Raw genomic sequence first — 27430 nt, 5'->3', positions numbered from 1 at the left:
AGCCAAAAATGGCTATTAAAATAATAATAATTTTTTTTTTCTTGTTAAAATTGTGTTCCCCATTTTCTTCTTCAAACTTCTTCTTTTTCAATTTTCTTCATTCCATATTTGCTGCTGCCAAATTCTTCTTCTTGTTGTTTGAACAAATTGTTGCTGACCATCTAGATGGCCACTTTATTTGACAATTTTCTCATTTTGTATTTGTACGATTGATTTATTAGGGTTGAGTATTTAATTTTATTCATTGGAGTTGAGTATTTAATTTATTCCCTATTGTCCTTGAAATTGAATTTTTTTCCAGAGATTGCAAAACACCAAGTACTGATAAAATGCTATACATTTGCTGGAAATAGAAACTGAATGGATTAAACATAGAAAATAAGAGATCTGATTTTTTCCTTTTTTAAAGGCTTGATGGGGATGAAAAACCTCATTTATAAAACAACTCTTGCAGCCTGTTATTATTACTCGAACTTGAGCGATCACAAATGCAAAAGTATTCACAGCTAACCGAGCTTGAGGGGCGTAACTCAAATCAAAATATTTCAGCATGCAATAATAACAAGTGTTTTCATAATTGATTTGACAAAGGGTGACCTTCTAACACAAATTATGGTCCATGAAATAATCTGTGTTTTGATTTTCGAACGACAGAAAATTGTTAACGAGGAGACACGTCTGAAAGAGTAACCTCATTAACGGAGCAAATTTTAGAATCTGATGATGAGGATTGACCAGACCTAGCAATACTTCGGCCAGCAGAAAACGCAGGTTGGGTTGGTTGAGGAAGTGGTACTGCATCACTCGCCAACATTACAGCCACAGATGACATGTTAGGTCTGTCGGCTGGGTCTTCCTGAACGCACAATAATCCAATATGTATAAATTTCAGAAGTTCCGCGGCCACGCATGACTGCTTGATTACTGGATCCATCAGCTCTAGAGCTTCTTCTCCTTTACACCATAATTTCCATGTCTGAAATGTTGTGAACAAAGATTAGCATCCGGCCATTAATCATGGAGAAATCATTCTTCCAAATGAGTGATAAATATAGTTGCATACATGCATGGCCTCAAGTATCAATAATTCAGTTAGTAAAATCTTTAAGAGTTAAAATAAGAGATTTGACGTTTGAAATCCACAAGTAGGCCAGAGAGTAGATTTAGTTTCCAATCATGTGATAATTAAATAAAACAAAATGATCACATACATAAGTAAGTAGGCTTTGACCGTGTTCGGAAAGATAAAATCCACTATTCTTTTTTCCACTTATGATCTCCAAAAGAAGAACTCCGAAACTAAAAACATCCGATTTTACTGAAATTATTCCTTCCAGTGCATATTCGGGCGCCATATATCCACTGTTGCAAATAAATGTCAAATAAATTAAGTCAATCAACACACATCATTTTAGATAAATTCTCAATACATGTATATGGTATAATAGGTTTGTACTTACTATGTTCCAACAACTTTACTGGTATTAGATTCATTTTGATTGCCACCAAAGATTCTTGCCATTCCGAAGTCTGATATTTTTGGGTTCATCTCATGATCTAGCAAGACATTACTTGCTTTAAGATCTCGATGAATAATTTTCAGCCGAGAATCCTCGTGCAAGTACAAAAGGCCTCGTGCAATTCCATTAATGATGCTAATGCGTCTTTTCCAATCCAATTGTGCATGCCTAGTTGAATCTGAAAACCAAGAAAAAAAATTAAAGTATGCACTTGAGTACTTAGTTTGTCATGCTTTATTTCTAAGGGAGAAAGAAATAGAAAAAGTTGTTGATTCATGGAAGTTTGATTTCATATTGATTGATCTCATCATGTGCTGAACAAACTTCAAAACCTGTGATTGATGGTTATCTATGAGATATGATTGAATAAATAATTATTTATATTATATACTATTACAAATGCAGACATGACATAAAATCTTTAATACTCAACACATCTTAGATCACCATTGGATCCAAATTCATTACTGGTACTTAGTAACTATGTCTACTAAGAGTGCAAACCATAAGAACGTGCATGGAATTATTGATTTAAGCTTTTAGCCTAGTGGCAAAGCACATGATCCAGTGATCCTAACATCATGTATCTGTTTTAGTTGCAGAACTTTGCTACCGGCAGCACGGGAAATTAAATGTATCCAAGACTGAACTACAGTTAGAAAGTTTTGAGAGGCGAACCGAAAAGGAAGACATCAAGGCTTTTGTTGGGCATATATTCATAGATGAGCAGCAGTTCATTTCCATCTAAACAGCATCCCAATAGTCTCACAAGATTTTTGTGTTGTAATTTGGCGATTAAAGTAACTTCATTCTTGAACTCTTGTAGCCCTTGGCCGGATGATCCTGAGAGCCTTTTTACGGCAATTTCCTTCCCACCCGCTAATATACCCTGGACACAAATTTCTATTGTTACCATGTATAAAACAAAAATTCTAAATCCCCTGTTCGAGTTACATTTGATCAATCATTTCCATATCAGAATTTACGTTTGATCAATATACTTTTTTTTTTTTTAAAGGGATCTATATATATATATATATATATTCATGATTGTTTGTGAAATAATACATCTAATAAAAGGGTTGCATGCATGGAGAATGGAGAAGATTTTTTCCCAACTTGAAGCCCTTGCTCTGACAACCTATTGTTATGAACTCACAACGTAGAACTGTGTCTTAAAAATCAGTTGGCAAGCGGAAGGTGCTTTGGGTTAATAATTCCATTAAGCCAATAGAAGGATAACAACACGGAAATTAAGCACAGGGCCTTGAGCAGTTGAGCTAGATGACACACTCTGGCACTCATGGCATAAGTGGTTTAATTGCTTAAATAAATTAAAGCAAAGTACCTTGTACACAGGGCCGAAACCACCTTCTCCAAGCTTATTTTCATCAGAGAAATGTTTTGTAGCCTCGAGTGCTAGACCTAACGGGAAGATTGGGAGCTCTTGATGAGAATCCCCGTGCGTTTCTCCTCCTAAAATATCATATGAGTCGTCCCCGGTTCTACCTTCTCTCGTATAAAGTTCTTGTTGATTTATTGCTTTCTTCTCTGCAAGACACATCAATTTATTATTTTTTTTCCTAGTAATTGTGAAAAAATGAAACAACCTTCGAAGTCGCGAAAGAAATTCATTATTACCTTTATTTCTTCTCCTCCTGTGCCAAACGACAGAAACCAACAAAATGAATAGACAAATGGTTGGTATAGTTGTGCCAATTGCAATCCATATTGCTTTCGTTCCTTTGCATACGAGATACCAGAACAATATATATTATATTATTTTATTTTATTCGTTTGAACTAACTAAAATAAGTAATGTTATAGGCACAAACTCATGTGAAAAATGTCTTTTAAAAATCAGTAAAAATACACAAAAATGAATAGAGAAATAAATCAAGTGGATCATATGGTATTTTCTTTGTGCAAATTGCTGTTTTATCAAGGAGATACCGAGTTCTGTTGGTATTTTGCAGTGAAATCAAGAGGTGTAATGAGGGATTGTATTACGTTCTCACCAAAAAGTTCGAATAATTTTAACTAAATGAACTTAACTTAAAGGATAGCTATTAAATTTGATGTTAATTTATAAAGTTAAGAATGACATTCGAAATTAGTTTACCTTTGGAGCTTGTTACAGAACCAGGAGATGGGGGCGCCGGTGTCGGTGAAGCAATCAACTTATTATTATAAAATGGGTACAGCTCATATCGGGTGATACAACTTGGATACAGCAACTGTCCTCCTTGCCTAACTTTACAACATTCCACCAGTTGTGAAATAGCGTCTCCAAGACAATTACGGCACTGATCTGGTGACAGGTTCTGCGTGCACTGAGCGAGGCCGTACAGTGTTGGAAAGTCTGAATAATCTTCCTTTGCTGTCCCGAACATTTTGGGAGTACTCAGAGCCTGATTTACAGCTTCGTCCATCAAATTCCGCACTTGCTTGCCAAATGACCGATTTGGAGAATCTTGTGCATTCGCCAAGCATAAATAGGGGACGTAGTCCACGGTTGAAAGGAAAGAATAGTTCGAATAATGTAAAAGGCACTCGCGGTACCATATTACGGCTCCCTTTTGCACGGGACAGCGTTGGGGTAGGTCTGATGTAGCGAAATTGACACAATCTTGGCAGGTTTCTCTTCTGACATCCCCTCGGCAAAGAAAGAGACCGCTGACCTTGTCAAGGTCTTGGCCTGCGGTAGCGTTGTAAAATCCATCAGAGATTTTGTCCCTGCTGCCGTGGGTAGCGTTAGAGCGAAGCGTAGAGAGGAGGAGTTTAAGGTTTGATTGGTACGTGCTGTTGCTATTGAAATTCATTCCGTCTTTGCAAACATGACCCTCGTACCAAGGGTCACCATATGCTCTTGGGAGACTGATTAGAAAGCTTAACACAGAGAGAAACACGAGGATTATATTCATATTCATCTTGCGGGAGATGAATTGATTAATTTGATTATATCATCAGTTCTATTCCTTTTTCTTACCACTCTGCTTGTTTTTTTTGTTTCTCTCATATTCGTAGCCATTATTATCAGATAGCTAATAAATGTTAGACACGAAGATGAAGGTGCGCGCGAAGGAGACTCCGATGTTCAAAAGTCAATAATGATTGTGGAAAGCTGGAAGAGCTATTATCAATTGGGACATAAGTAGAAAAAGACTTAGAAGAGTCTACTAATTTGGCAGACTTGAAGCTGGTGGAACCCACAAATAAGAACTTACCATTTGGCAAATTTGAAGGGATCTGACTTATTTTTTATTTTAAAACCAATGAAAAGCGTAGCACTAAAACGGATGGTTCCATCACAAAACCAAGCTGGCCTAGCAACAAATATGACATGTTCTTATCTGTTTGGGTGCACCACCTTAACAGAGTAAGATGTTATGCCCGTCCGACATGAATTTTTCTACAGTCTTAAACTGCATTTGCTGTAGACGGAGATAATAAAATTTGTTGAGAGAGATGGCAAAAAGGGGGCGGGGGCCGGGCCAACTCTAGTCAAGCTATTTTTAAATAGAAGAAATGTATTAATTGGATGACAAGATGAAAAGATTTTAGTAATAGCATAAGAAATTATATAGAACTAATTTTTTTTTTCCCCTCTTTGGGTGATCTCTGGAACATAGAATGTCATCCGGCCATCACACAGTTTGAGAACAAAGAGTTCGTGTTGATGGTCCGTCGCCTGGTTTTATGTTGATTTTAACGGAAAATTTAATAGACAGAGATTTGGTACATATATTAGTGTACACACTAGTGATATTTACTTCACCCTTAAACCCGTGACAACTCTACTCAAGCTATTTTTATTTTTTTGGTAAAAAAGTAAATTGGTTTGGCTGCGGTATGATTCGTGTGGAGTTTAAGGGCGGGATGAATATATATCATTTTAAAAAATAAAAGCAAAAATATGTTTATTGAAAGTTTTGTTGTTACTATTTTTTTTGAAAAGGTGCGAAATATATAATATATTTATATTATTAATTAGCTTGTAACTCATCACACTAATTTGCAATCCACATACGTGTACAAGCGTTTATCAAACACTTTACATTAAACTATTGAGTAACCAAATAGAGCCTTACAATAGTGCCGAGTGAGCCATCATGTCAGATGGATAAGCGCTGTTTCGGGACAATATTGTGTCTGAGCAATTATGATTAACGTGAATAGCGTCATCAATAGCTCTTGAAAGGCTGATTAGAAAGCTTTGTACAGAGAGAAACACGAGGGTCGTATTCATCTTGCGGATGATCTGTTGATTAATTTGATTATATCATCAGTATCAAAATTATCAGATAACAAAGATATGTTAGAGACGTAGGAGCGGCGAAGGTGCAATGCAAAGGAGACTCCAAAATTCCAAAGTCAATAAAGCAAAAACTGTCAATAAAGCAATGGCTGGAGACCTTGTCTGATATTATAATTAGAAAGGTGTAAACTACAACACTTAAGTAGGTGATAAACACTCACTGCTGCTGTGATTTATAAGTTAAATTGATTTTATAATAAAAATTTACAATATCTTTAATATTTTTATCATAAATTCATAATTATTTATTAAAATAATTATTAAAGTATATTTATTATATACTTTTATTAAAATGTTAATCATAAATATTTATTATTAAAGTATAAAATATTAAATATTTTTATTTATTAAATATGTATTTCTAATGTTAATTATTAAAATATTATATACTTTTATTTATTAAATATGTATTTCAAATATTTCTATGATAATATTTTAATGGTGATGAAATAGTATTTGAATATAAAATATTAAATATTTATTAAAATAATTATTAAAGTACATTTATTATATACTTTTATTAAAATGTTAATCATAAATATTAATTATTAAAGTATAAAGTATAAAATATTAATTATTTCAAATATTAATTATTAAAATATTAAATATTTTTATTTATTAAATATGTATTTCTAATGTTAATTATTAAAATATTATATACTTTTATTTATTAAATATGTATTTCAAACACATATGTTATACCAAGTCTAGGTTCTAATAATATATTTGTGGCCACTTTGCAGGATTGAAAAAAGTCAAGGTAAACATATCTTTAACCTATTAATTATTATAAATAGTAAAAAGTCAACAATACATGGCTCATGAAACTATTAATTATTAAAATATTAAATCAGCATAATAATGAAAGCAGAATTTAATATAAAACAAAAAATTAACCAAACCTTGGTGAATGGAGGACGGTTGGAAAACTTGATGGATGAGAAAAAGGAGCAAAAGCTGCTGGATGAAAATCCCAACACAAAAATTGCAATACGATATATGTCAGTAAGTGTACTTGCTTTTTCAATCACAATGGCTCATTAAACAATTAATCATTAAAATATTAGATCACTATAATAATGAATGCAGAATATTATATTAAAATAATATAAAACAAAAAAAAAATCAAACCTTGTGAGTAGAGAATGGAGAATCCCTATGAAAACTTGATGGATCAGAAAAGGGAGAAAAAGCTGCTGGATGAAAATCCTAAACAAAAATTGCAATAAAAAATGTGTATGTCGGTAAGTGTACTTGCTACTTCAAGGGAGAAAAAAAGAAAGGAAGGCACACAATTGCAGTACAAATAAAATAAACTAATAATAAAATAACCTAATAGAAATCTTAGGAAAAAAACCAGTTGCTTTATTTCTTTGAAAACCGTGAAACACAGGGGAAAGTGGCGGGGTGTGGAAATAATTTGTAATGAAAACCTTATAAAGTAGGGTTTAAAGAAGTGATAAAAGAAGAGTTAACTGGGTGAGTTAAACTAATACATGTCGCAATTTATGAAAGGCTGTCATAATAGATGTGTGTTGTTAAACAAATTAATAAACTGATGTGGCGGTACATCTATCTAATGCCGCCAAAATTAATTCTTTTAACTCATTAAATTTAACTAAAAAAATAAACGTTACAATCTGAAAAATAATAATTTATTTTTATGTCTTCCAAAACATAAGTAGGTTGCCAAAAGAGTCTACTTATATATATTTTTTGTTCATTTATAATTTGGAAGTTACCATAAGGAAATCCTTTTACTAAAACAAAATAAAACTATTACCAGAATCATTGAAATATAGCACATCTTCCATAACAACCACAAAAGAATAGTAATAAAACTGTACCAAGAATTCCCTACCTGGTTGCTCTTGTTAATGTCTGGCCTATCTTAGCAATGCAAATGAGCCAATCATGCTGCAAACCATTATTTCCAGATGCACTAACCCAGGTTTCTACATTTACAGCAGCATTCCTGCAAGAGACATAAATCAGACATTTAGTCTTCAATAAACTTCTTCTTTCTTTTCTTTTTTAGTTAAGCGATATATCACTCAAAAGCACAACAACAAAGAACTGTCCGAGCTAACATATTGAGCATAAGCCTCTGGATACATCCATGGGCCAACTTCTACAGTATGTTCTAAAAAATTTGCAAAACTTCTACAGTCAATTCTTTGCACCAAGGTAGGTTTCATCAATTTCACACAACAAGAACCACCATTCCAACCATATCATATAGCCAAATGCAAGCTAGTAAATCACATGATTAAATGATAAGGTTTTCAGTTCTCAATGAATTGTTCCAAGAATTTTAACATATATATAGTGTTAAATGAATACAACTTTGTATAAGACCATAATGAGCATGCTAACTGTTTTACATCTAAATGAATACAACTTTGAGATTTCTTCTTGTAAAATAATTAAAAGCTGATTCGGATAAGATCTTCCAACAACAATAGAACCAACTCTGCAGACTGTCAACAAATGTTCAACTTATTCCAATAAGAATTTTACCTCTTTTAGTAGCATTTTGAGATTCGTGGCATTGAGCATTGTGTTTCCAATCATGATAAAGTCTCAATACAACTGCTGCAATGGCTCATATGGGAAAACAGAACACTCTTTTAGAACACTCTTTTAGAATGTTCAACTTATTCCAAAATCATCTTTAAAAGATAAATCCAAAGAACTACCGATCTCATGGAAGCCATTTTTCAGAAACTCAAAAACTTTCTTAACCTATCCAAAAGATAAATCATGCTTTAATATATGGATCTCCTCTGAGCCCACAAAATTTCTTAACATTTCACTGGGCTTCATCTTTTCTGTTTTGCCCCCTCTCTCAGTAGATGAAATACTAATAATTTAAAGACGTAAATAATCATATCTAAGAATTTTTTCATTACTCTGATCTGCAAGTTTCCATCACTGCAAGTAATAGCAGCATATACAGCACACTATGACAGAAAATCAAATGAATGATTTAAAAGCTTGAAACCACTCAACCTTCTGAACACGTCCGCTTATTGCAACCAAACGACTCTTAATTTGGCGCACACGTTCTAAATTAAGAGTGCTGATCTTTGACGTAAGCTTATCCAAGGCTGGATGAGCCTCTTGCTCTAATGTTGTTGCCTAACTTAGAAACAAAAAATGAGTTGAAGTATAGACAATGAAACAGCATAACAAGGAAGCCAAAAATGTAAAGGTAAATCTATCTTCGCAGAAAGTTGGATACATTACTTCATTTTCCAAGCAACTGCAAGCAGATTCAAGGCATGCTTCTAGTGCAACAAATTCAAACGGAAGAACCTTCGGTCCATCTCGATTCTCAAGACCCTGTTTCCCATCTTCCTTCCTTTCCTCGGTTATTTCCTCAGACTCTGAAATGCCGGTTCCGGCAAAATCTGGAGGACTGGAAGCTCTTGATTCTGGTGTCCCTGAATCATACAAATTCTTCCAGTTTGAAATATCACCATCGTCTTCCTATGCACAACAAAGTGTTATAACAAGATCAATGTAAAAATAACAATCATTATTGGGTACTTTAAAAAAAATAACTGAAAAGGAACAAAGAAACTCAAGAAGCCAAATAAAAAACCTGAGCTTTAGTGGCCTGATAGTGACACAAAATCCTCCTTTTCAACTCTTCAACAAAGGGAGCAACAGAAGGGTCTCTAGAGTTCAGCAAAAGGACTTCCTGTGCAGTGATGATGTCCTTGATCTGCTCCAAATTGATGACTATGGCACTTTCTCGACCCAGTATAGTTGATGGGTATGAGAGCATCGGATCAAGGATCCGAAGGTCCCGGGCTGGCAGCCCCGTCCGCCTCATGATGGCGTGCTTTCCGGCTTCCACTACCTGCGTCTGCCCGGTTGAATCTAAAACCAACCAGGGTCGAACTCCGGCTACCTTCTTCCGGACCCCCCCAACCGAGGTGACTGCCAGGTTAGTGGTGGGCTGTTGCGTCGGATCAGGGTTGTTTTCATGTTCAGGTCTAGATCGTGGGAGCCAATTGCGCCCGGTACACCTCCATACTTCAAAAATTATCTCAATACCCTAAAATCTGTTTTTGCCGAAATTTTCATCGATACCCTTTAAAAACGGATAGGAAATTACTAAGCTATCCTCATTTTAAAACATTTAAACTCAACGGACAGCACCTCTCCCTTCTCTACTGAAGCAAACAAACACTCATCTGCTGCAATTCCCTCCATTATCAAACTCAAACAAACAAACACTACAATTCCCTCACCGGCATCACCTCTGCAATTCCCTCACCGGCATCACCTCTACCGAAACAAATATTCATTCTCCATACATGGTAAATCGATTGAACTTCAACACGAGCAAACTAAGCTTGAGAAGGGGAAGCTGCCACAACTGAGAAAGAGAAGCCTAGTTCGTCGCTACATAATCGCCAGCGACAGCTGATCCTTTACTGCAAAATAGTCATAATTTAACTAGTTGAGGTAAGTAATTCTCTATAAATAGTTTTCTTGTTGATATTCAGGGAAAAAAAACAAAAGTTAGGGTTTATATAGAAAAAATAGATTAATTAGTTGCGGGTCTCTCATTATATGTTCAAAAATAAATTTCTAGTTGTTTTACTACATGCAAATTGTGAACAATTGATGGCTTGTGCCGATTATAATTTTGTCATGTAACACACAATTTGGTCGTGTAAGGTTATGTAGGATTCAAGGTTGTGTATTACACGACCTTCATGTATTGCACTTACACGACTTCATGTATTGCACTTACACGACTTCATGTATTTCACGACGTTCATGTATTACACGACCTTCATATATTACACGACCTCATGTATTACACGACCTCAAAATTACACGACTTTTTTTACTGTTGTTAATTCATTATAATAACTTAGTTGTTTAAAGACTTAATTTTTGCTAAGAATTTATATTTGTTGCTATGCAGAAAATGTCAACGAAAAGTATTCAGGAAAAAATGAAATGAGGCAAACCGAAAGTGAAAATTACTAATTTGTCATCGTTGGAACCAATAAGAATAATAAAAAATAACCTTAGTGACGTACAATTGGGGATTTTTCGCAAATCATGTTTTGGGCACTTTTTGGACTTGAATGAGTTTCAGTTTTGTGCCTAGTTGTTGCACAAGTTGGTATTAAGGCATATGCATTCATCCGATAAGGCAATGTATTTTAAGATAGGGAAAAAAGTTTGTCGATTTTCAATGTTTGAATTTGCATTAGTTACTGGACTGAATTGTGAAGAAATTTATAAACCTAACTTGGACATTGTTGATGACGGTGGTCGTGTATGTGATGTTTTGTTGGACGGTTGCACAAAGTTCACTAACACAACGCTAGGTCAGATATTTGAAGCAACTAAGTCCAAGGATGATATGAAAATGGTTAAATTTGCCATGTTGTACTTTTTGGAGGTTGTATTACTTGGAAAAGAATATAGATCATCTATAATTAGGGATCACATTCTCCACATTGACAACTTTGAAGATTTCAATAAATATCCTTGGGGCCGTGTCTGTTTTGAGAACACATTAGAAAGTATGAAGAATGTGATTGCAATTAGACAGAATAGAGAAAGGGCAAATCCAGACTATGTCCCTGAAAAGGAGGCATACAGTCTTCATGGCTGTCCATTTGCAGTTCAGGTAACAAATTGTCAATATTGGTTTCGTAGAGATTATTAAGATTAGGAATATTAATTATTTCTTTTACTTGCACAGGTATGGGCACTTGAAATTTTCAGTGAAGTGTGTGAAACTTTTTCCTCGAAATGTAAGCATGTCAAATACCCAAGAATTCTAAATTGGACAATCACTAAACATGTTAGCTCTAATTCGCTTGACTATTCCATATTTGATAAGAAAAAGGTAATAACAAACAATCTAGATCGTTAGTGTCTTTCTTTTTTTCTTTTTAATTTATCTTTGACATTTATTAATTGGCCTAATTATTACAGCTTAAGGTACTAGAGAAGTTGGATGTCGCTGATGAAATAGAGGCATCACAGCCTAATCTACAATGGTTTTGGCAAACAAATTGGCTGCAACAACTTGAAAATGATTTTCGTGTTGACTCAAAGAGTAAAACATCAGCCACTCCAGTCTCAGAACAGAAAAGTAGCAGTGTTGTGCAGAAAAATTCTGTGGCCATGGAAGTTAAAGAGACTAATAAACGTGCGAAGTGTCAAGTTATGTCCATGAAATGCAAAACGAATTATGAACAAGCAAATTCTGTTGAGGACAAAATTGTAAGTTTTTTTAATCTTTTAATAACAATTGCATTTTTCAATTTTTTTTTGTTTGCCTAATAGGCTCTGTCTTGTTCTGCTTGCAAGGGTAAACGTCCTGGTTACATTGATAATTTGATTTCTTTTATCGAGGACAAGTTTAATTGTTTGGATAAGCGTCTCAAAAAGATCGAAGAGAAGGTGCAGAAAATTGACTCATTGAAGGAGAATACAGGTGATGTGAGGGAGATGAGAGAACAAGTCAATAAAATTGTAGACTTAGTGGAGTTCCTAAATTCAGCGGACTACAATGTGAAGGTTCATTTTATTATTATTTTTAACTAAGTATGTTATTATTTTTAACTAAGTACAAATTGTGTAAAGTTATTAATATTTGCTGCTGTGCAGATTCCGACAACATTTGATGATAACCCGAGTATTGCCACACCTGCGACTGTGTTTCCAAGCTTCACCACAAATGCAGGCATAGTCAAAGAGGATCCAATAATTATTCCGTCTACACAGCAAGAGGTGAAAAAATATGAAAGAAAAAGGCGATCTCGAAAGGATGCAGCTGTTTTACGCACGCCATATACTAACCCATTTCGAAAATCGCGACATGTCAACGTCGATGAAGCAAAACAGCAAGTTCAGTTTGAGCATTGGCTGAAGGAGGATAATATGGAACCGTAATTCCTTATTTCTCTTTGTAAACTTACTTTTATTTGAAACAATATTTCTTGGTTGACTATAACAAGCAATAAGTTTTACTCACATTTTCTTTTTCGTGACTGCACAGTAAAATATTATCGTGGCCTATGCATGAAGCAACAAAGAACTTCTTCCGCAGCTTGTATGATGCAGACGCGTGGTTAAATGGCGGGGTATTGTTAATATAGTTTTTGTTTAGCATGTAATTTACTGCAGTAATGTTTGCATTTAATATTAATTTACATATGTTGGTAATATGTACAGCATATAGACGTTGGTTGTTACGTGATAAGATATGATTTGGCCAAGCTCACTATGCCACATTTGCACCGATGTGCAATCATGGATAGTGTATTTCAGGTACTTAGTGCTCTGTAGTAATAAACAAATAAGATATGTAAATTTGTGCACTGAAAACTTGCAAAATTCATTGTTTTTTCAGCAAAAGCTTTTGTTGAAGTATGAGTTGTTTAAGAAGGATCCAACTACAATATGGGATGAAGATCAAGAACATGATTTGACAATCAAACAAGCAAATGGCAAAGATCTTCCATTCGCTATTCCATGGAGAGATGTTTATAAGGTAAAGTTTAAATTTTCTTAATGCATCGCTAAAGTTTAAATTTTCTATTTTTGATTGGCTCAAATTATTGTAGGTTTATATCCCAATTAATGTACTTGAGTGTCATTGGATTCTTGCTGAGGTTGACATTGTAAGGGAGACAATTTCCATATATGACTCCATGGTTTCTATAATGAATGACTCAACATTTTTGAAAGAATTATTGCCATATGCTGTTATTATTCCTCTTCTACTAGAGAAGGTTTTATGGTATGATTCGCACCCTGAAACTACCCAAAAAAACAAAGTTTGGATAGTGTTGCGTTTAGCGAATACGCCACAGCAAGAATCTCGGTGAGCATACCAAATGCTCAATTTATTTTCATTTTACTGTTATAGTTATATATTCAGTATGTAGTTAACTATTTTTTAAAATTCTCAGTGGAGATTGTGGTGTGTTTGTTTTGCGTTACCTGGACACACTTGCACGTGGTGAAGATATTCAAACAAATTGTACGCAGGCACATGTCTCTTCTTATCGTAAGCAACTAGCTGAAAGACTTTTCTATGACCAGTCATTACTTTCAAAGAACAACTAACATGTGAGTATTATTTTTTGAAATGAAGTCATTGCTATTGGAAATAGTTTGGTTTCTTAATATGAAACCAAAATAGGCCATCACTGTTAGTTTGGTTTCTAATTAATTTCATGGATTTATTATATGCAGGCATTCCTCATGCATGCATGTATGCTTCGGCAGAGGAAGAAAGCAGTTTGAAGAAAAAAAAACACTTTTAAATGGTTGTAATATGTTTAATTGCGATATCCATTAGTGTATCCTATCCAAATATTGACATTGTAAACTGATAACTTTCTTTATTTATAATAATTAATCTCATCATTTCTCAAAATGTCGAATATGCAAATTTATTTGTTTGCTGTAATTTATGAATACACAATTTGGTCATGTAAGGTCATGTACACGACGGTCGTGTATTACACGACCGTCGTGTATTACATGACCGTCGTGTAGTACACGAGTATATTACATGACCTTAATATAGTACGCGACTATTACATGACGTTCATGTATTACAGGACTTCATGTATTACACGACTTTTTCCAATAATCACCAGATTAATTTAGTTCTTTAAGGACTTAATTGGGGCTAAAATTTTATATTTGCTGCTATGTAGAAAATGTCAACTGAAATTATAAAAACAAAGAAGTTAAATTAAATTGGAATGTAAAGAAATTTAGTTATTTCATAATGCAACAAATTACAGTTTCCAAGCATAACATGTCCAATACTAAAAAATTGTAAATCCAATTATCTAAGTTTGGTTAGCCGTAGGGCCATGCTCTTGCTCTGAAAGTGGTGTTGCTGCAGTGCATGTTAGTCGATTATGCCCCCTCAACCCGCACCTACTACACTTGCGGTGCACGATGTCTTCCCCTTGAGAAGGTATTCTAGTAGTTCGCGGTCGTCCTACCTCTCGCTTTTTCATTGGCGGTGACAGCACATATGCACGCACCTCTTCTGAAACATCCCATTCCTCTTGTGGACCCACAGGATAAATGCTCTCTGCATATGCTGTAACCCACGCATTGACAGAATAATAATGAGCACATAAATCATAAACAGAATAGTTACGCATATGCTTACATACAACTGCAAGTCTTTTGTAGCACGTCAACATGGCCATCAAGGTCGCCATCCTTAACTATAAACTCATGGAAATTAATCTGTATTACTGGATATGTGTGTGATTTATCCAATTTCCCTTTCAACTGTTTCTCAACCCAAGTAGTCATTAAAGTACATGCATCCATTGCCAAATCTCGCCTTTTTGCAAACCATTCTTGTAATTTGTCAATGATACAATCCATTAACTTATGAATAGGCAAGGTTCGTGCTTCTTTTAAGACAGAATTCATACTTTCTGCAATGTTAGTCGTCATAATCCCATAACGCCTCCCCTCGAAATGAGAACGAGCCCACTTCTCATATCCGGCATCAGTCAGGTATTGGTGAACATTCAAACTAACACTGCGGATGACATTCATATATTGAGTAAACTTAATGGGCCGATATGCCTTTGCAGCCAATTCAAATAAAGCACCCACATCGACTTCTTTAAAATGAGCATTTACATTTCGTTTTAGATGATGCGTACATATGCCATACCCTACAGTAGGAAATACTTTATCAATTGCTTTCTTAATACTTTCATGACGGTCAGAAATGAATACTAAATTCGGAACATCACCAATAGACTCTCTTAACTTCATAAAAAACCATTCCCATGAAGCGTCATTCTCACTGTCACCTACACCAAATACAACAGGGTAAAGTTGATTGTTGCCATCAAGAGATGTTGCAATGAATAATGTTCCTTTATACTTGCCCCTCATGAATGTACCATCAACTGCAATAACAGGCCTAATACATGAAGTGAATCCTCTCAAAGAACTTCCAATGGCCATGAAACAGTACTTGAAGTTGTTCGCACTGTCTTTTTCAATGAATGTTCGACTTCCAGGATTTTTTTTTTTCAACCATTGCCATGTATGAGGGTAATAAATGGTATGAATCAGCCGGACTGCCCCTAACCATCTCCATTGCAAACTCCCTTGCTCTCCACGCCTTGTGATAACTTATTTCATAACCAAACTCTTTTTGAAAATCTTGCATAATATCAGCTGGCTTATAAGTAGATGAAGCACCATCAAACTTGTGCCGAAAATTTTTCCCAACTAACTTGGATGAAGCTTGACGGTTGTCTTTTTCCTGTGAATCAAGGGAGCAAGTATGGACATTGTAATACTTTCTAATTTCAAACATGTTGCAACCTTTAAGCCTACTTGCACGAAGGCGCCATTTGCAGTTGTCATCCATACAAACAACAACAAGTAAGTCCTTGTCTGATTTTGGGGTTTTGAATTGGAACCTTTTTTTCACAGCTAGTGCTTTAAGCTTTTCTTGCAATGCCTCCTTTGACTCAAACACCTCTTTCACCATCGACACATCAGTATCACCACTAACTTCTGTTGCTAATAAATTACTGCTACTAGCAAGTAAATTTATTCTGGGCACATGTCCATTGTTTGAGGTTCTTGAACTTATAGGAGCTGGAGTATTATCTCCTAATGCTAAATCAACAGCTAATGGTGGCTCATCCAAACAATCAACTTCAGTTACAAATTCATTAACTTCAGTAAAATTGTTCGAACTGAGAATAGGAAATGATGGAGGCACGTAGCTGGAGAAAGCATGACTCTCTTCCCATGAAAGACGAGGTGAAGGTTGTCTATCCACCGGAACTGTCGAAATTGATCTACGTTCAAAAGTAATGCAGAGCGGGTTTCTAAACTCCATTCCACTAGCTACTTCCTCTAAGAAAAATTCCACATCATCATTGGTTTGAATTGTAACTGGTGGCATAGGATCAGATGTCTTAAGTTTGAACTTCATTGTGATTTCGAATTCTGAAGTATCTATATCAATAACTTCAGCTATCTTGTCCACCAATTCGGCATATGTTGTCGATCGTGGTATCATTATCCCTTTAGCCTTGGAACCTTTGAACTTATACTCGTCATTTTGCTCAATCCATTCACCATTAAAGAGAATAGGCACACGTACCAAAACCATTTCTGATGATACAATAAAAACAATAATATCAAATTTCATATACAAGTAAGTACTCGACCTACACGACTATAATACTTACACGACTTACACGACTATATTTCTTACATGACCTACACGACTTACTTACACGACTTACACGACTATATTTCTTACATGACCTACACGACTTACACGACTTACACGACTATATTTCTTACATAACCTACACGACTTACAAGACTATATTCCTTACACGACCTACATGACTAACTATATGACGTACACAGTATCAAGAGAAAGCACGGCGCGAAACATTTTCGCTATTAATAAGTTATATTGCTGAAAAAAATAATTAAACAACCTACATTGCATATATTTCTACATATAAGAAAAAATGGTGAAAATAAAACATTGTAATGTGAGGAAAATTTCTAAATTTTTCTCAAAATTAAAAAATTTAAAACCCAACAACATTAACATACCTTATTGGGTTGTTTAATAAGCAATCCACCTTTAAAGAAAGAGTGGGTGTTAAAGAAATGAATACATAATTGTATTTGTGTAAGAAGTTATGAGAGATTTTGAGAGATTCTAAGAGATTTTGAAAGAATCGGCAGCAAAAATGGAGTTGGGTGAAAGAAATGAGGAAATGAATATGAAGACAATTCATTAAGGGTTTTTCTGACTTTACTCGCATTTGTTAGGGTATCCATGAAAACTAAAAAGGGAGGGGGTATTTCAATAATTTTGAAACTATTAAAGGGTATTTAATTAAAAACCCCAGATCGTGGCGGGTGGATTCTCCGAGCTAAAGTTGCAGGATTGCGTTTGATTTCTTTATCTTCAAAGATTTAGAGATGGAGTATGTGCGTGTTTTGGTTAGATGAAGAACACTTGTTTTTTGTGATGGGTAGCTTCGATAAAGGAAAAGAAACACCATTAAATCTACTGGATTTATTATGTAGCAATAAATGCTTTGGATAATAACTTGTAGCTTCAGTTTTTTTTTTAATTTAAATTTTTTGGAATATAAATGGGTTATTGCCAATTTACCCTCATCCATTAACAATACATGAAATAATAGGGGAGGAAAGTGAAGGTATTATGATACTTTCATCAAATTGGAGATAAGACAAATCTCAGGGGGAAAACTGAAAATTATCCTAAGTAACAGTAGTATGTGCGTGTTTTGTCTTGCTACGACAGTAGTAAAGATTAAGGAAGACAAGTTACTATTTCTTACCTTTGTTTAATACCGATTATTATTATTTGGTGAGACCAATTAATTGTTTATACATACTTAAAAATTAATTTTGTCTAACCTTTTAATTACATTTTATTATAAGCAATTATGTGTAAACTACATCAGGAAATAAATTAATTACTCGGTCATAAAAATACAACGTTATTTAAGACAAAACTTCTAGTTACTATTTTTAGTTTTATGACTATAATGACTACATTTATGACTAAAAAAACAAAGTCTTAAAATTATAAGAAATCATAATAGCTTTAGAGACTAATATTATGTGTTATTGATGGTTTGCCTAAATTTACACCTATTTTTTAGTTACAAAATATTTTTGTTACCCACAATTATATTTCGTGACCATTTATTTTGTCATGAAGAATAAAATAGTCTTAAAATGTTCAATTTTTTAATGAGATTTTTGTGTAAAAAAAATAAATTTATTTTTTCCGACTACAATAATATTCGTCACAAGAACGTTGAATCAGATACCAAATAGTGCGTCCAAGAAAAGAAAGAACCTGGTCACAAAAATACAATGTTATTCAAGACAATACCTTTAGCTACTACTTTTACTTTTGTCACTGTAATTACTCATCCAAGACCAAAAAATGGCGTCTTAAAATTATAAGAAGTAAAAATAGCTTTAGAGACTAATATATATGTCACAGATAGTTTGGTTAAATTTGTACTTAAATTTTAGTTACGAAATAGTGTCATCGCCTACACTAATATTTTGCAACCATTTTTTTTGTCATAAATAATGCAATATTGTCCCAAAATGTTTCGAATTTGGTGGGAAAATTTTGTGCTAAAATAATATGTTTTTCAGTGACTAAAAAAATATTTGTCACAAAAAGGTTGAATCGGATACCAAATATTGTGTTCCAAAATAAAATTATTGGTCACAAAATATAACACAAGTCAGGACAAAATTATTAGATACGATTTCATAAATTTGTCACAGTAAATATCATTTTGTGACCAAATGTCAAAGCATTGAAAAAAATATCGTCTTAAAAAATCAAATTTCTTGTAGTGTTTAGTGGTGATAAAGGCGCCCACATCGAGTGCAGATCAAATTTGAGTCATAACCTGGAAGATTATTGGGTGGCGGATTGTGATCTAACAAGAGTGGTGGTGACGGATCGTGATCTAACAGGAGTGGTGGTGACGGATCGTGATTTGGGAGCCTAAATCACTTCAGCGGAAAAAGCCAAATCAGATTTTCAAGGTACGATTTCTATATTACAAATTCTTATATATTATATGAGAGCGATCATAAAATTTTTTATAAAAATTTAAAAAAATTGATTTTTCCCCAATAGAACACTCAAAGAAATTCAAGCCTCAATGATGGATGGTTGCTGTTATTGAAAAAAAAAAAAAGCAACACATTGAAGAGCATATTATATCGAGGTGATTAATTTAATTTATGAAAATTTTGAATCTAGAAACAAATTCTACTAAGAAAGTTTGTAAACTATAATTATTTAAGCTACAAGGTACTGTGAAATGGGTCAGTAGGATGGATAAAAAGCTATTGCAACCCCAAAACGAGCTTTTGCCTGTTTGCGTGTTAATTGTTTCTGCCAGAGAAAACAAAAGTTATTATTGTTGGAGAAAAATCAGTTTTTTAATTTTTTTATAAAAACTTTTAGGACCGATCTCATACAATATATATGAATACGTAATCTAGAAAATTATACCTTGACAATCCGAGAAGATGAACAATTGAAATTAATACAGGCTTCCCAGATCATGATCCGTCACCACCACGCCTGTTAGATCACGATCTGTCACCACCACGCTTACGATCTGTCACCACCACGCTTACGATCCGTCACCACTATGCTGATTAGATCACGATCCGTCACCAAATAATCTTTCGGGTTATGACTTAGGTTTGGTCTGCACTTGACGTGTGGGCGCCTTTATCACTACTAAAAGCAACTAGCAAGATAAAATATTCCTCTCAAAATTAGAGAAAAATTTTTTTTTTCTTTGATCTGTATAATATGGCTTCTCTATTCTTTTAGGAGAAAACAAGCCATTTTATATCTCTATCTAGTGGAAACCCTAGGCTCCATATTTTTATTTTTTAATTCTAATAAATCAAATTTGATTTAAATTAAAAATAATAAAACTAAAAGTAACGTTACTTCTTCTTGTGACAGGGGCCCACCTTGTAAAATAACACAAGACCCCTTACACACAAGCATATTTTATGGAGCCTCCTACTAAATAATATATTTAGGCTTTTAACCCAAATAACTAGTTATCTTGTTTATTAATCCAGTAGCGGCGCAGTCAATTAAATGAGCTAACCCGGGGATCATTTGAGAACATATAATAGTGGCTACAACAATTAAGCTTGTAAATGAACAAGCTTAATCATTTAATTCCAACTCTACTCCACTATAAAATTGGAACTGACCTCTATAATTGTATGCTCGAATAATAATTCGTCCCAAGCCACATTGATTTCTTTATTGCATAATCTTTTGTACCACATCGTTAATTAAATCGATATCTCAACTATCCAATCGATTTAATTACATCTTGTTCCTTGATACTTACTGGTTTTCTCTAATGATCATTTTCAACATACTAAATATGTTGACACACTCTGGCCAGAGAATTCTATGATCAAGTGCCGAAAATTCATCAAGAGATTTGTTGTACAAATTCTATATTGTTAATCTATAACTCCAATACTCATAATTGCTCCCACCAAGATACCGGGTAATCTTGACTATAAGTGTGTGTCGTGCCCATTGGTAACTCAAATGGAATAACAATTACAATCATGAAATTATAACTAACTCAAGATTAAGATTACAGTAAAATTAATGCCTATGAGATTTAATAAGTCTGATAGTCATTTCAAGGTTAATTAAATCTGATATGTGATCCAGCTTAATGTAGTCAAACTACATCAGTAAATTCATACACGATTAAGACAAATCATTCAATGAATTTACTACAGTCTAAACATAAATAGAGCGCCCAACTCTATTTATCAACTGCGAACTTAATTTATTTAATCATAAGATAACTTGTATTTATGTTTTCTGTGAATCCATATAATGATCACATAAATACATAAAATATGAGTAAACGAAACTTTTTCAATATATTTATGCAATTGAAAATATCTCAAATATTTTATTAATCAGAAAATAAATTAATATGCTTTAAAAAAGCACATAATCCCAACAATTCTTCCCTTCTCAAAATAATGAAGAGGAGATTCACAGATTGATCTTGATATGAATGTTATTTTCTCATTTTGTATTTGTACTATTGATTTATTGGAGTTGAGTATTTAATTTCATTCATTGGAGTTGAGCATTTAATTTATTCCCTATTGTCGTTGAAATTGTTTTTTTTTTTCCCCAGAGATTGCAAAACACCAAGTACTGAGAAAATGCTATACATTTGCTGGAAATAGAATCTGAATAGATTTAACATAGAAATAACTCTGTTTTTTTTTTCTTTTTTAAAGACTTGATGGGGATAAAAAACCTCATTTATAAAACACCAACTCTATTATTACTAGAACTTGAGCGATAACCAATGAAAATGTATTCACAGCTAACCGAGCTTGAGGGGCGTAACTCAAATCAAAATATTTCAGCATGCAATAATAACAAGTGTTTTTATTATTGATTTGACAAAGGGTGACAAATTTTGGGATAACTCTGGCACTTTGCACGCACAGAAATTTGTAGAGAGTTTCTAAGACATATTATGGTCCATGAAATAACCTGTGTTTTGATTTTCGAACGACAGAAAATTGTTAACGAGGAGACACGTCTGAAAGAGTAACCTCATTAACGGAGCAAATTTTAGAATCTGATGATGAGGATTGACCAGACCTAGCAATACTTCGGCCAGCAGAAAACGCAGGTTGGGATGGTTGAGGAAGTGGTACTGTATCACTCGCCAACATTACAGCCACAGATGACATGTTAGGTCTGTCGGCTGGGTCTTCCTGAACGCACAATAATCCAATATGTATAAATTTCAGAAGTTCAGCGGCCACGCATGACTGCTTGAGTACTGGATCCATCAGCTCTAGAGCTTCTCCTTTACACCATAATTTCCATGTCTGAAATGTTGTGAACAAAGATTAGCATCCGACCTTTAATCATGGAGAAATCATTCTTCCAAATGAGTGATAAATATAGTTGCATACATGCATGGTCTCAAGTATCAATAGTTCAGTTAGTAAAATCTTTAAGAGTTAAAATAAGAGATTTGATGTTTGAAATCCACAAGTAGGCCAGAGAGTAGATTTAGTTACCAATCATGCTATAATTAAATAAAACAAAATGATCACATACATAAGTAAGTAGGCTTTGACCGTGTTCGGAAAGATAAAATCCACTATTCTTTTTTCCACTTATGATCTCCAAAAGAAGAACTCCGAAACTAAAAACATCCGATTTTAGTGAAATTATTCCTTCCAGTGCATATTCGGGCGCCATATATCCACTGTTGGAAATAAATGTCAAATAAATTAAGTCAATCAACACACATTATTTTAGATAAATTCTCAATACATGTATATGGTATAATAGGTTTGTACTTACTATGTTCCAACAACTTTACTGGTATTAGATTCATTTTGATTGCCACCAAAGATTCTTGCCATTCCGAAGTCTGATATTTTTGGGTTCATCTCATGATCTAGCAAGACATTACTTGGTTTAAGATCTCGATGAATAACTTTCAGCCGAGAATCCTCGTGCAAGTACAAAAGGCCTCGTGCAATTCCATTAATGATGCTAATGCGTCTTTTCCAATCCAATTGTGCACGCCTAGTTGAATCTGAAAACCAAGAAAAAAAATTGAATTACGCACTTGATCACTTAGTTTGTCATGCTTTATTTCTAAGGGAGAAGAAATAGAAAAAGTTGTTGATTCATGGAAGTTTGATTTCATATTGATTGATCTCATCCTGGAACTTTGCTACCGGCAGCAAGGGAAATTAAATGTAATCAAGACTGAACTAGAGCTAGAAAGTTTTAAGAGGCGAACCGAAAAGGAAGACATCAAGGCTTTTGTTGGGCATATATTCATAGATGAGCAGCAGTTCATTTCCATCTAAACAGCATCCCAATAGTCTCACAAGATTTTTGTGTTGTAATTTGGCGATTAAAGTAACTTCATTCTTGAACTCTTGTAGCCCTTGGCCGGATGATCCTGAGAGCCTTTTTACTGCAATTTCCTTCCCACCCGCTAATATACCCTGGACACAAATTTCTATTGTTACAATGTATAAAACAAAATTCTAAATCCCCTGTTCGAGTTACATTTGATCAATCATTTCCATATCAGAATTTACGTTTGATCAATATACTATTTTTTTTTCCTGAAAGGGATATATATATATATATATATATATTCATGATTGTTTGTGAAATACACATATAATAAAAGGGTTGCATGCATGGAGAATGGAGAAGATTTTTTCCCAACTTGAAGCCCTTGCTCTGACAACCGATTGTTATGAACTCACAAGGTAGAACTGTGTCTTAAAAATCAGTTGTTAAGCGGAAGGTGCTTTGGGTTAATAAACCAGCAACAAACCTAAAATTAAGCCAATATAAGGATAACAACACGGAAATTAAGCACAGGGCCTTGAGCTAGATGACACACTCTGACACTCATGGCATAAGTGGTTTAATTGCTTAAATAAATTAAAGCCAAGTACCTTGTACACAGAGCCGAAACCACCTTCTCCAAGCTTATTTTCATCAGAGAAATGTCTTGTAGCCTCGAGTGCTAGACTTAACGGGAAGATTGGGAGCTCTTGATGAGAATCCCCGTGCGTTTCTCCTCCTAAAATATCATATGAGTCGTCCCCGGTTCTACCTTCTCTCGTATAAAGTTCTTGTTGATTTATTGCTTTCTTCTCTGCAAGACACATCAATTTATTATTTTTTTTTCCTAGTATTTGTGAAAAAATGAAACAACCTTCGAAGTCGCGAAAGAAATTCATTATTACTTTTATTTGTTCTCCTCCTGCGCCAAACGACAGAAACCAACAATATGAATAGAGGTATAGTTGTGCCAATTGCAATCCATATTGCTTTCGTTCCTCTGCCTACGAGATACCAGAACCATATATATTATATTATTTTATTTTATTCGTTTGAACTAACTAAAATAAGTAATGTTATAGGCACAAACTCATGTGAAAAATGTCTTATACACATTAGTAAAAATACACAAAAATGAATAAATAGATTGCTCTTTTATCAAGGAGATACCGAGTTCTGTTGGTATTTTGCATGAAAACAAGAGGTTTAATGAGGGATAGTATTACGTTCTCACAAAAAGTTCGAATAATTTTAACAAAATGAACTTAACTTAAAGGATAGCTATTAAATTTGATGTTAATTCATAAAGTTAAGAATGAAATTCGAAATTAGTTTACCTTTAGAGCTTCTTTCAGAACCAGGAGATGGGGGCGCCGGTGTCGGTGAAGCGATCAACGTATCATTATAAAATTGGGACAGCTCATATCGGGTGATACAACTTGGATACAGCACTTGTCCTCCTTGCCTAATGCTGCAGCACCCAGCCAGCTTTGAAATAGCCTCTCCAAGACAACTACGACACTGATCTGGTGACAGGTCCTGCGTGCACTGAGCGAGGCCGTACAGCGTTGGAGAGTCTGAATAATCTTTCTTTGCTGTCCCGAACATTTTGGGGGTCCTCAGAGCCCGACTTAAAGCTTCGTTCATCAAATTCGACACTCCCCCGTCAAATGACCGATTTGGGGAATCTTGTGGTTTCGGCACCAAAACAACTGCCGAGGTGTCCACGGTTGAAAGGAAAGAATAGTTCGAATAATGTAAAAGGCACTCTTGGTACCATATTACGGCTATCTTTTGCACGGGACAGAATTTGGATAGCTCTGATATAGCAAAATTGACACAATCTTGGCAGGTTTCTCTACTGACATCACCACGGCAGAGAAAGAGACCGTAGACCTTGTCAGGGTCTTGGCCTGCGGTAGCGTTGTAAAATCCATCGGAGAATTTGTCGCTGCTGCCGTGGGTAGCGCTAGATCGAAGAGTAGAGAGGAGGAGCTTAAGGTTTGATTGGTATGTGCTGTTGCTGGTGAAATTCATTCCGTCGCTGCAATAATAACCCATGCGCCAAGGGTTACCATATGCTCTTGGGAGACTGATTAGAAAACTTAACACAGAGAGAAACACGAGGATCATATTCATATTCATCTTGCGGGAGATTAATTGATTAATTTGATTATATCATCAGTTCTTTTCCTTTTTCTTTCTACTCCGCTTGTTTTGTTTTGTTTCTTTCGTATTCGTAGCCATAATTATCAGATAGCTAATAAATGTTTGACACGAGGATGAAGGTGCGCGCGAAGGAGACTCCGATGTTCAAAAGTCAATAATGATTGTGGAAAGTTTCCGCGGGCTCGTGGAGTTGGAAGAGCTATTTTCCATATCAATTGGGACATAAGTAGAAAAAAACTTACAAGAGTACTAATTTGGCAGACTTGAAGCTGGTGGAACCCACAAATAAGAACTAACCATTTGGCAAATTTGAAGGGATCTGACTTATTTTTTATTTTAAAACCAATAAAAAGCGTAGCATTAAAACGGATGGTTCCATCACAAAACCAAGCAGGCCCAGCAAAATATATGACATGTTCTTATCTGTTTGGGTGCACCACCTTAACAGAGTAAGATGTTATGGCCGACCGACATTAATTTTTCTACAGTCTTAAACTGCATTTGTTGTAGTCTTGTAGACGGAGATAATAAATTTGTTGAGAGAGATGGCGAAAGCCGACTTGGGTCGAGCTCGGGTTTTATTTATTTTTTAAATTTTTTTAAATTATTATAAAATTAAAATAAATTAATGATCAATAAATTATTATAATTATAAATAAATTAAAGAAAATAAATATTTCAAAGTAAATTAATAAATAAAATAAATAAAAGCTTAGAAATTTAATTTCTTTTAATATTGAATTTCTTAATTCAAACATTTTCTTAATTAATTAACACATAAGAGAGAGTCTAGTATCATAATTTTTACTTTTTTGAATAATCATTAATTTATAAATTAAGAATTTAAGTTTTTATTTTTATTTTTATGTTACTTTTCAATTTTAATTATATTATTCTAATTATACATTTTTTTTTTTAAAATAGTAGGCCTGGACCTAGATCGGATTTTTTTTCTTGAGCCCTTGTCCAGGCCCTCATGTGTGAAGGCCAGGCTGGCCCGGACTTTTTTGCCCACCCAAGTTAAGGAGGGACAACTATGACTAATATAAATTTTTAACATAATTATTTTTTTATTAATCATTATAGTAAATTAGTAACAATAGAATGTGTTAGAGAGACTACTTTTAAGGAATTTGGATCCAACACTAATATTTAAATAATATTCTATGACACGTGCATTTATATTAGTATATATAAATCAGATCTAATTAACTATATATTTGTATCCAATAACTATACGCTACAATTTTCTAAAAAATCAGTACTAAATCCAAATTCAATTTTGAGTGGCTACAATATTTGAATATTTATAGAAGTGATAAAAACTAAATAGAAGGGATGTATTAATTAGATGAAAAAAGGGGGAAATTTTAGTCATTCCATAAGAAATAGTGGTCCTTTTGTTAGTAATCGTGGCAAGTTGAGGTTGTTGGGAATTTTATTCCATCAGGCAACAGTGCCCGATAATTTTAGAAGAGCATTACACGCTACACAATACATCAACGTACTTTTCTCGAGTTCGATATGAAAATGCCCAGAAACTGCTAAGGAAATTATTACAATAGCTGAATCAGCATCCAAATCAAAAACCAAAAAGCAAAGTTTTACTTGACTGTTTGTTTGAAAGTAATGGAAATAACCTTAGGAATCCCAGTCATTCTATTTTCTCGCTGATTGCTTTCAGTCACGAATATCTCTTTCCTTTGTTACATAACCTTAATTCTGTGAGCTTAGATCATAATCGTTTCGGTAAAATCTGTTGAGCTCTCGGCTAGATTTTCTATTTCCTGTTTAGCCTCCGACAGCTCGCTCATAACTTGTATCCACAATTCAGTAAAATTAAACAATTCTAGTTAAAAAATAAGAAAAAAAGGAAAAAAAATTAATTTTTTTTATTTCAAATTTTAT

At 34.1% G+C, this 27430-nt stretch overlaps 4 protein-coding genes across 5 annotated transcripts; all 4 read right to left on the bottom strand.

Annotated features, from left to right (window-relative positions):
* Window positions 1-661: 661 nt before the first annotated feature.
* LOC18042764 (cysteine-rich receptor-like protein kinase 10) lies at window positions 662-4450 on the bottom strand. 2 transcript variants are annotated; one of them, XM_006433161.2, is made up of 7 exons: window positions 3640-4450; window positions 3162-3269; window positions 2869-3071; window positions 2199-2409; window positions 1461-1698; window positions 1212-1362; window positions 662-976 (listed from the first exon to the last, which is right to left on the bottom strand). In XM_006433161.2, exons 1-7 carry the CDS (start codon window positions 4448-4450, stop codon window positions 662-664), a joined length of 2037 nt encoding a protein of 678 aa, XP_006433224.2. The 2 variants fall into 2 exon arrangements, with proteins under 2 accessions (XP_006433224.2, XP_024040183.1); XM_024184415.1 differs by having other exon boundaries at window positions 3162-3263; window positions 3643-4450.
* Window positions 4451-8802: 4352 nt separating this feature from the next.
* Window positions 8803-10062, bottom strand: LOC18042762 (magnesium transporter MRS2-3). The gene is made up of 4 exons (XM_024183797.1): window positions 10004-10062; window positions 9446-9875; window positions 9088-9330; window positions 8803-8979 (listed from the first exon to the last, which is right to left on the bottom strand). Exons 1-4 carry the CDS (start codon window positions 10060-10062, stop codon window positions 8815-8817), a joined length of 897 nt encoding a protein of 298 aa, XP_024039565.1. The 3' UTR covers window positions 8803-8814.
* A 4631-nt stretch (window positions 10063-14693) lies between these two features.
* Window positions 14694-15846, bottom strand: LOC112098164. Its single transcript, XM_024183796.1, has 2 exons — window positions 15030-15846; window positions 14694-14953 (listed from the first exon to the last, which is right to left on the bottom strand). Exons 1-2 carry the CDS (start codon window positions 15844-15846, stop codon window positions 14694-14696), a joined length of 1077 nt encoding a protein of 358 aa, XP_024039564.1.
* Window positions 15847-22044: 6198 nt separating this feature from the next.
* On the bottom strand, window positions 22045-25498 carry LOC18040246 (cysteine-rich receptor-like protein kinase 10). The gene is made up of 7 exons (XM_024184354.1): window positions 24691-25498; window positions 24259-24357; window positions 23965-24167; window positions 23289-23499; window positions 22841-23078; window positions 22592-22742; window positions 22045-22356 (listed from the first exon to the last, which is right to left on the bottom strand). The coding sequence occupies exons 1-7, from the start codon at window positions 25496-25498 to the stop codon at window positions 22045-22047; spliced, it is 2022 nt and encodes a 673-aa protein (XP_024040122.1).
* Window positions 25499-27430: the final 1932 nt, after the last annotated feature.

This window comes from Citrus clementina, unplaced genomic scaffold (assembly GCF_000493195.1).
Source record: "Citrus clementina cultivar Clemenules unplaced genomic scaffold, Citrus_clementina_v1.0 scaffold_5, whole genome shotgun sequence".
NCBI classification, from domain to species: domain Eukaryota; kingdom Viridiplantae; phylum Streptophyta; class Magnoliopsida; order Sapindales; family Rutaceae; genus Citrus; species Citrus x clementina.
This window is presented reverse-complemented; position numbering and strand designations above follow the sequence as displayed.

Bases quoted from the DNA above. Each gene is read 5' to 3' on its own strand.
- LOC18040246 (XM_024184354.1), bottom strand. From the start codon at position 25,498: ATGAATATGAATATGATCCTCGTGTTTCTCTCTGTGTTAAGTTTTCTA. The intron at 24,168-24,258 runs GTAATAATGAAT...TGTGTCTTGCAG, and splicing joins CAGGAGGAGAACAAATAAAA to AGAAGAAAGCAATAAATCAA. The intron at 22,357-22,591 runs GTATGTGATCAT...ACAACATTTCAG, and splicing joins GTCAAAGCCTACTTACTTAT to ACATGGAAATTATGGTGTAA.
- LOC18042762 (XM_024183797.1), bottom strand. From the start codon at position 10,062: ATGGAGGGAATTGCAGCAGATGAGTGTTTGTTTGCTTCAGTAGAGAAG. The intron at 9,876-10,003 runs GTCCGTTGAGTT...TGAAGTATGGAG, and splicing joins GTAGAGAAGGGAGAGGTGCT to GTGTACCGGGCGCAATTGGC. The intron at 9,331-9,445 runs GTTTTTTATTTG...TGTTGTGCATAG, and splicing joins ATCAGGCCACTAAAGCTCAG to GAAGACGATGGTGATATTTC.
- LOC112098164 (XM_024183796.1), bottom strand. From the start codon at position 15,846: ATGGCCATTGGAAGTTCTTTGAGAGGATTCACTTCATGTATTAGGCCT. The intron at 14,954-15,029 runs GTATGTAAGCAT...CGTGGGTTACAG, and splicing joins GCTACAAAAGACTTGCAGTT to CATATGCAGAGAGCATTTAT.
- LOC18042764 (XM_006433161.2), bottom strand. From the start codon at position 4,450: ATGAATATGAATATAATCCTCGTGTTTCTCTCTGTGTTAAGCTTTCTA. The intron at 1,699-2,198 runs GTTCGCCTCTCA...CTTGGTTTTCAG, and splicing joins CCTTGATGTCTTCCTTTTCG to ATTCAACTAGGCATGCACAA. The intron at 977-1,211 runs GTATGTGATCAT...ACAACATTTCAG, and splicing joins GTCAAAGCCTACTTACTTAT to ACATGGAAATTATGGTGTAA.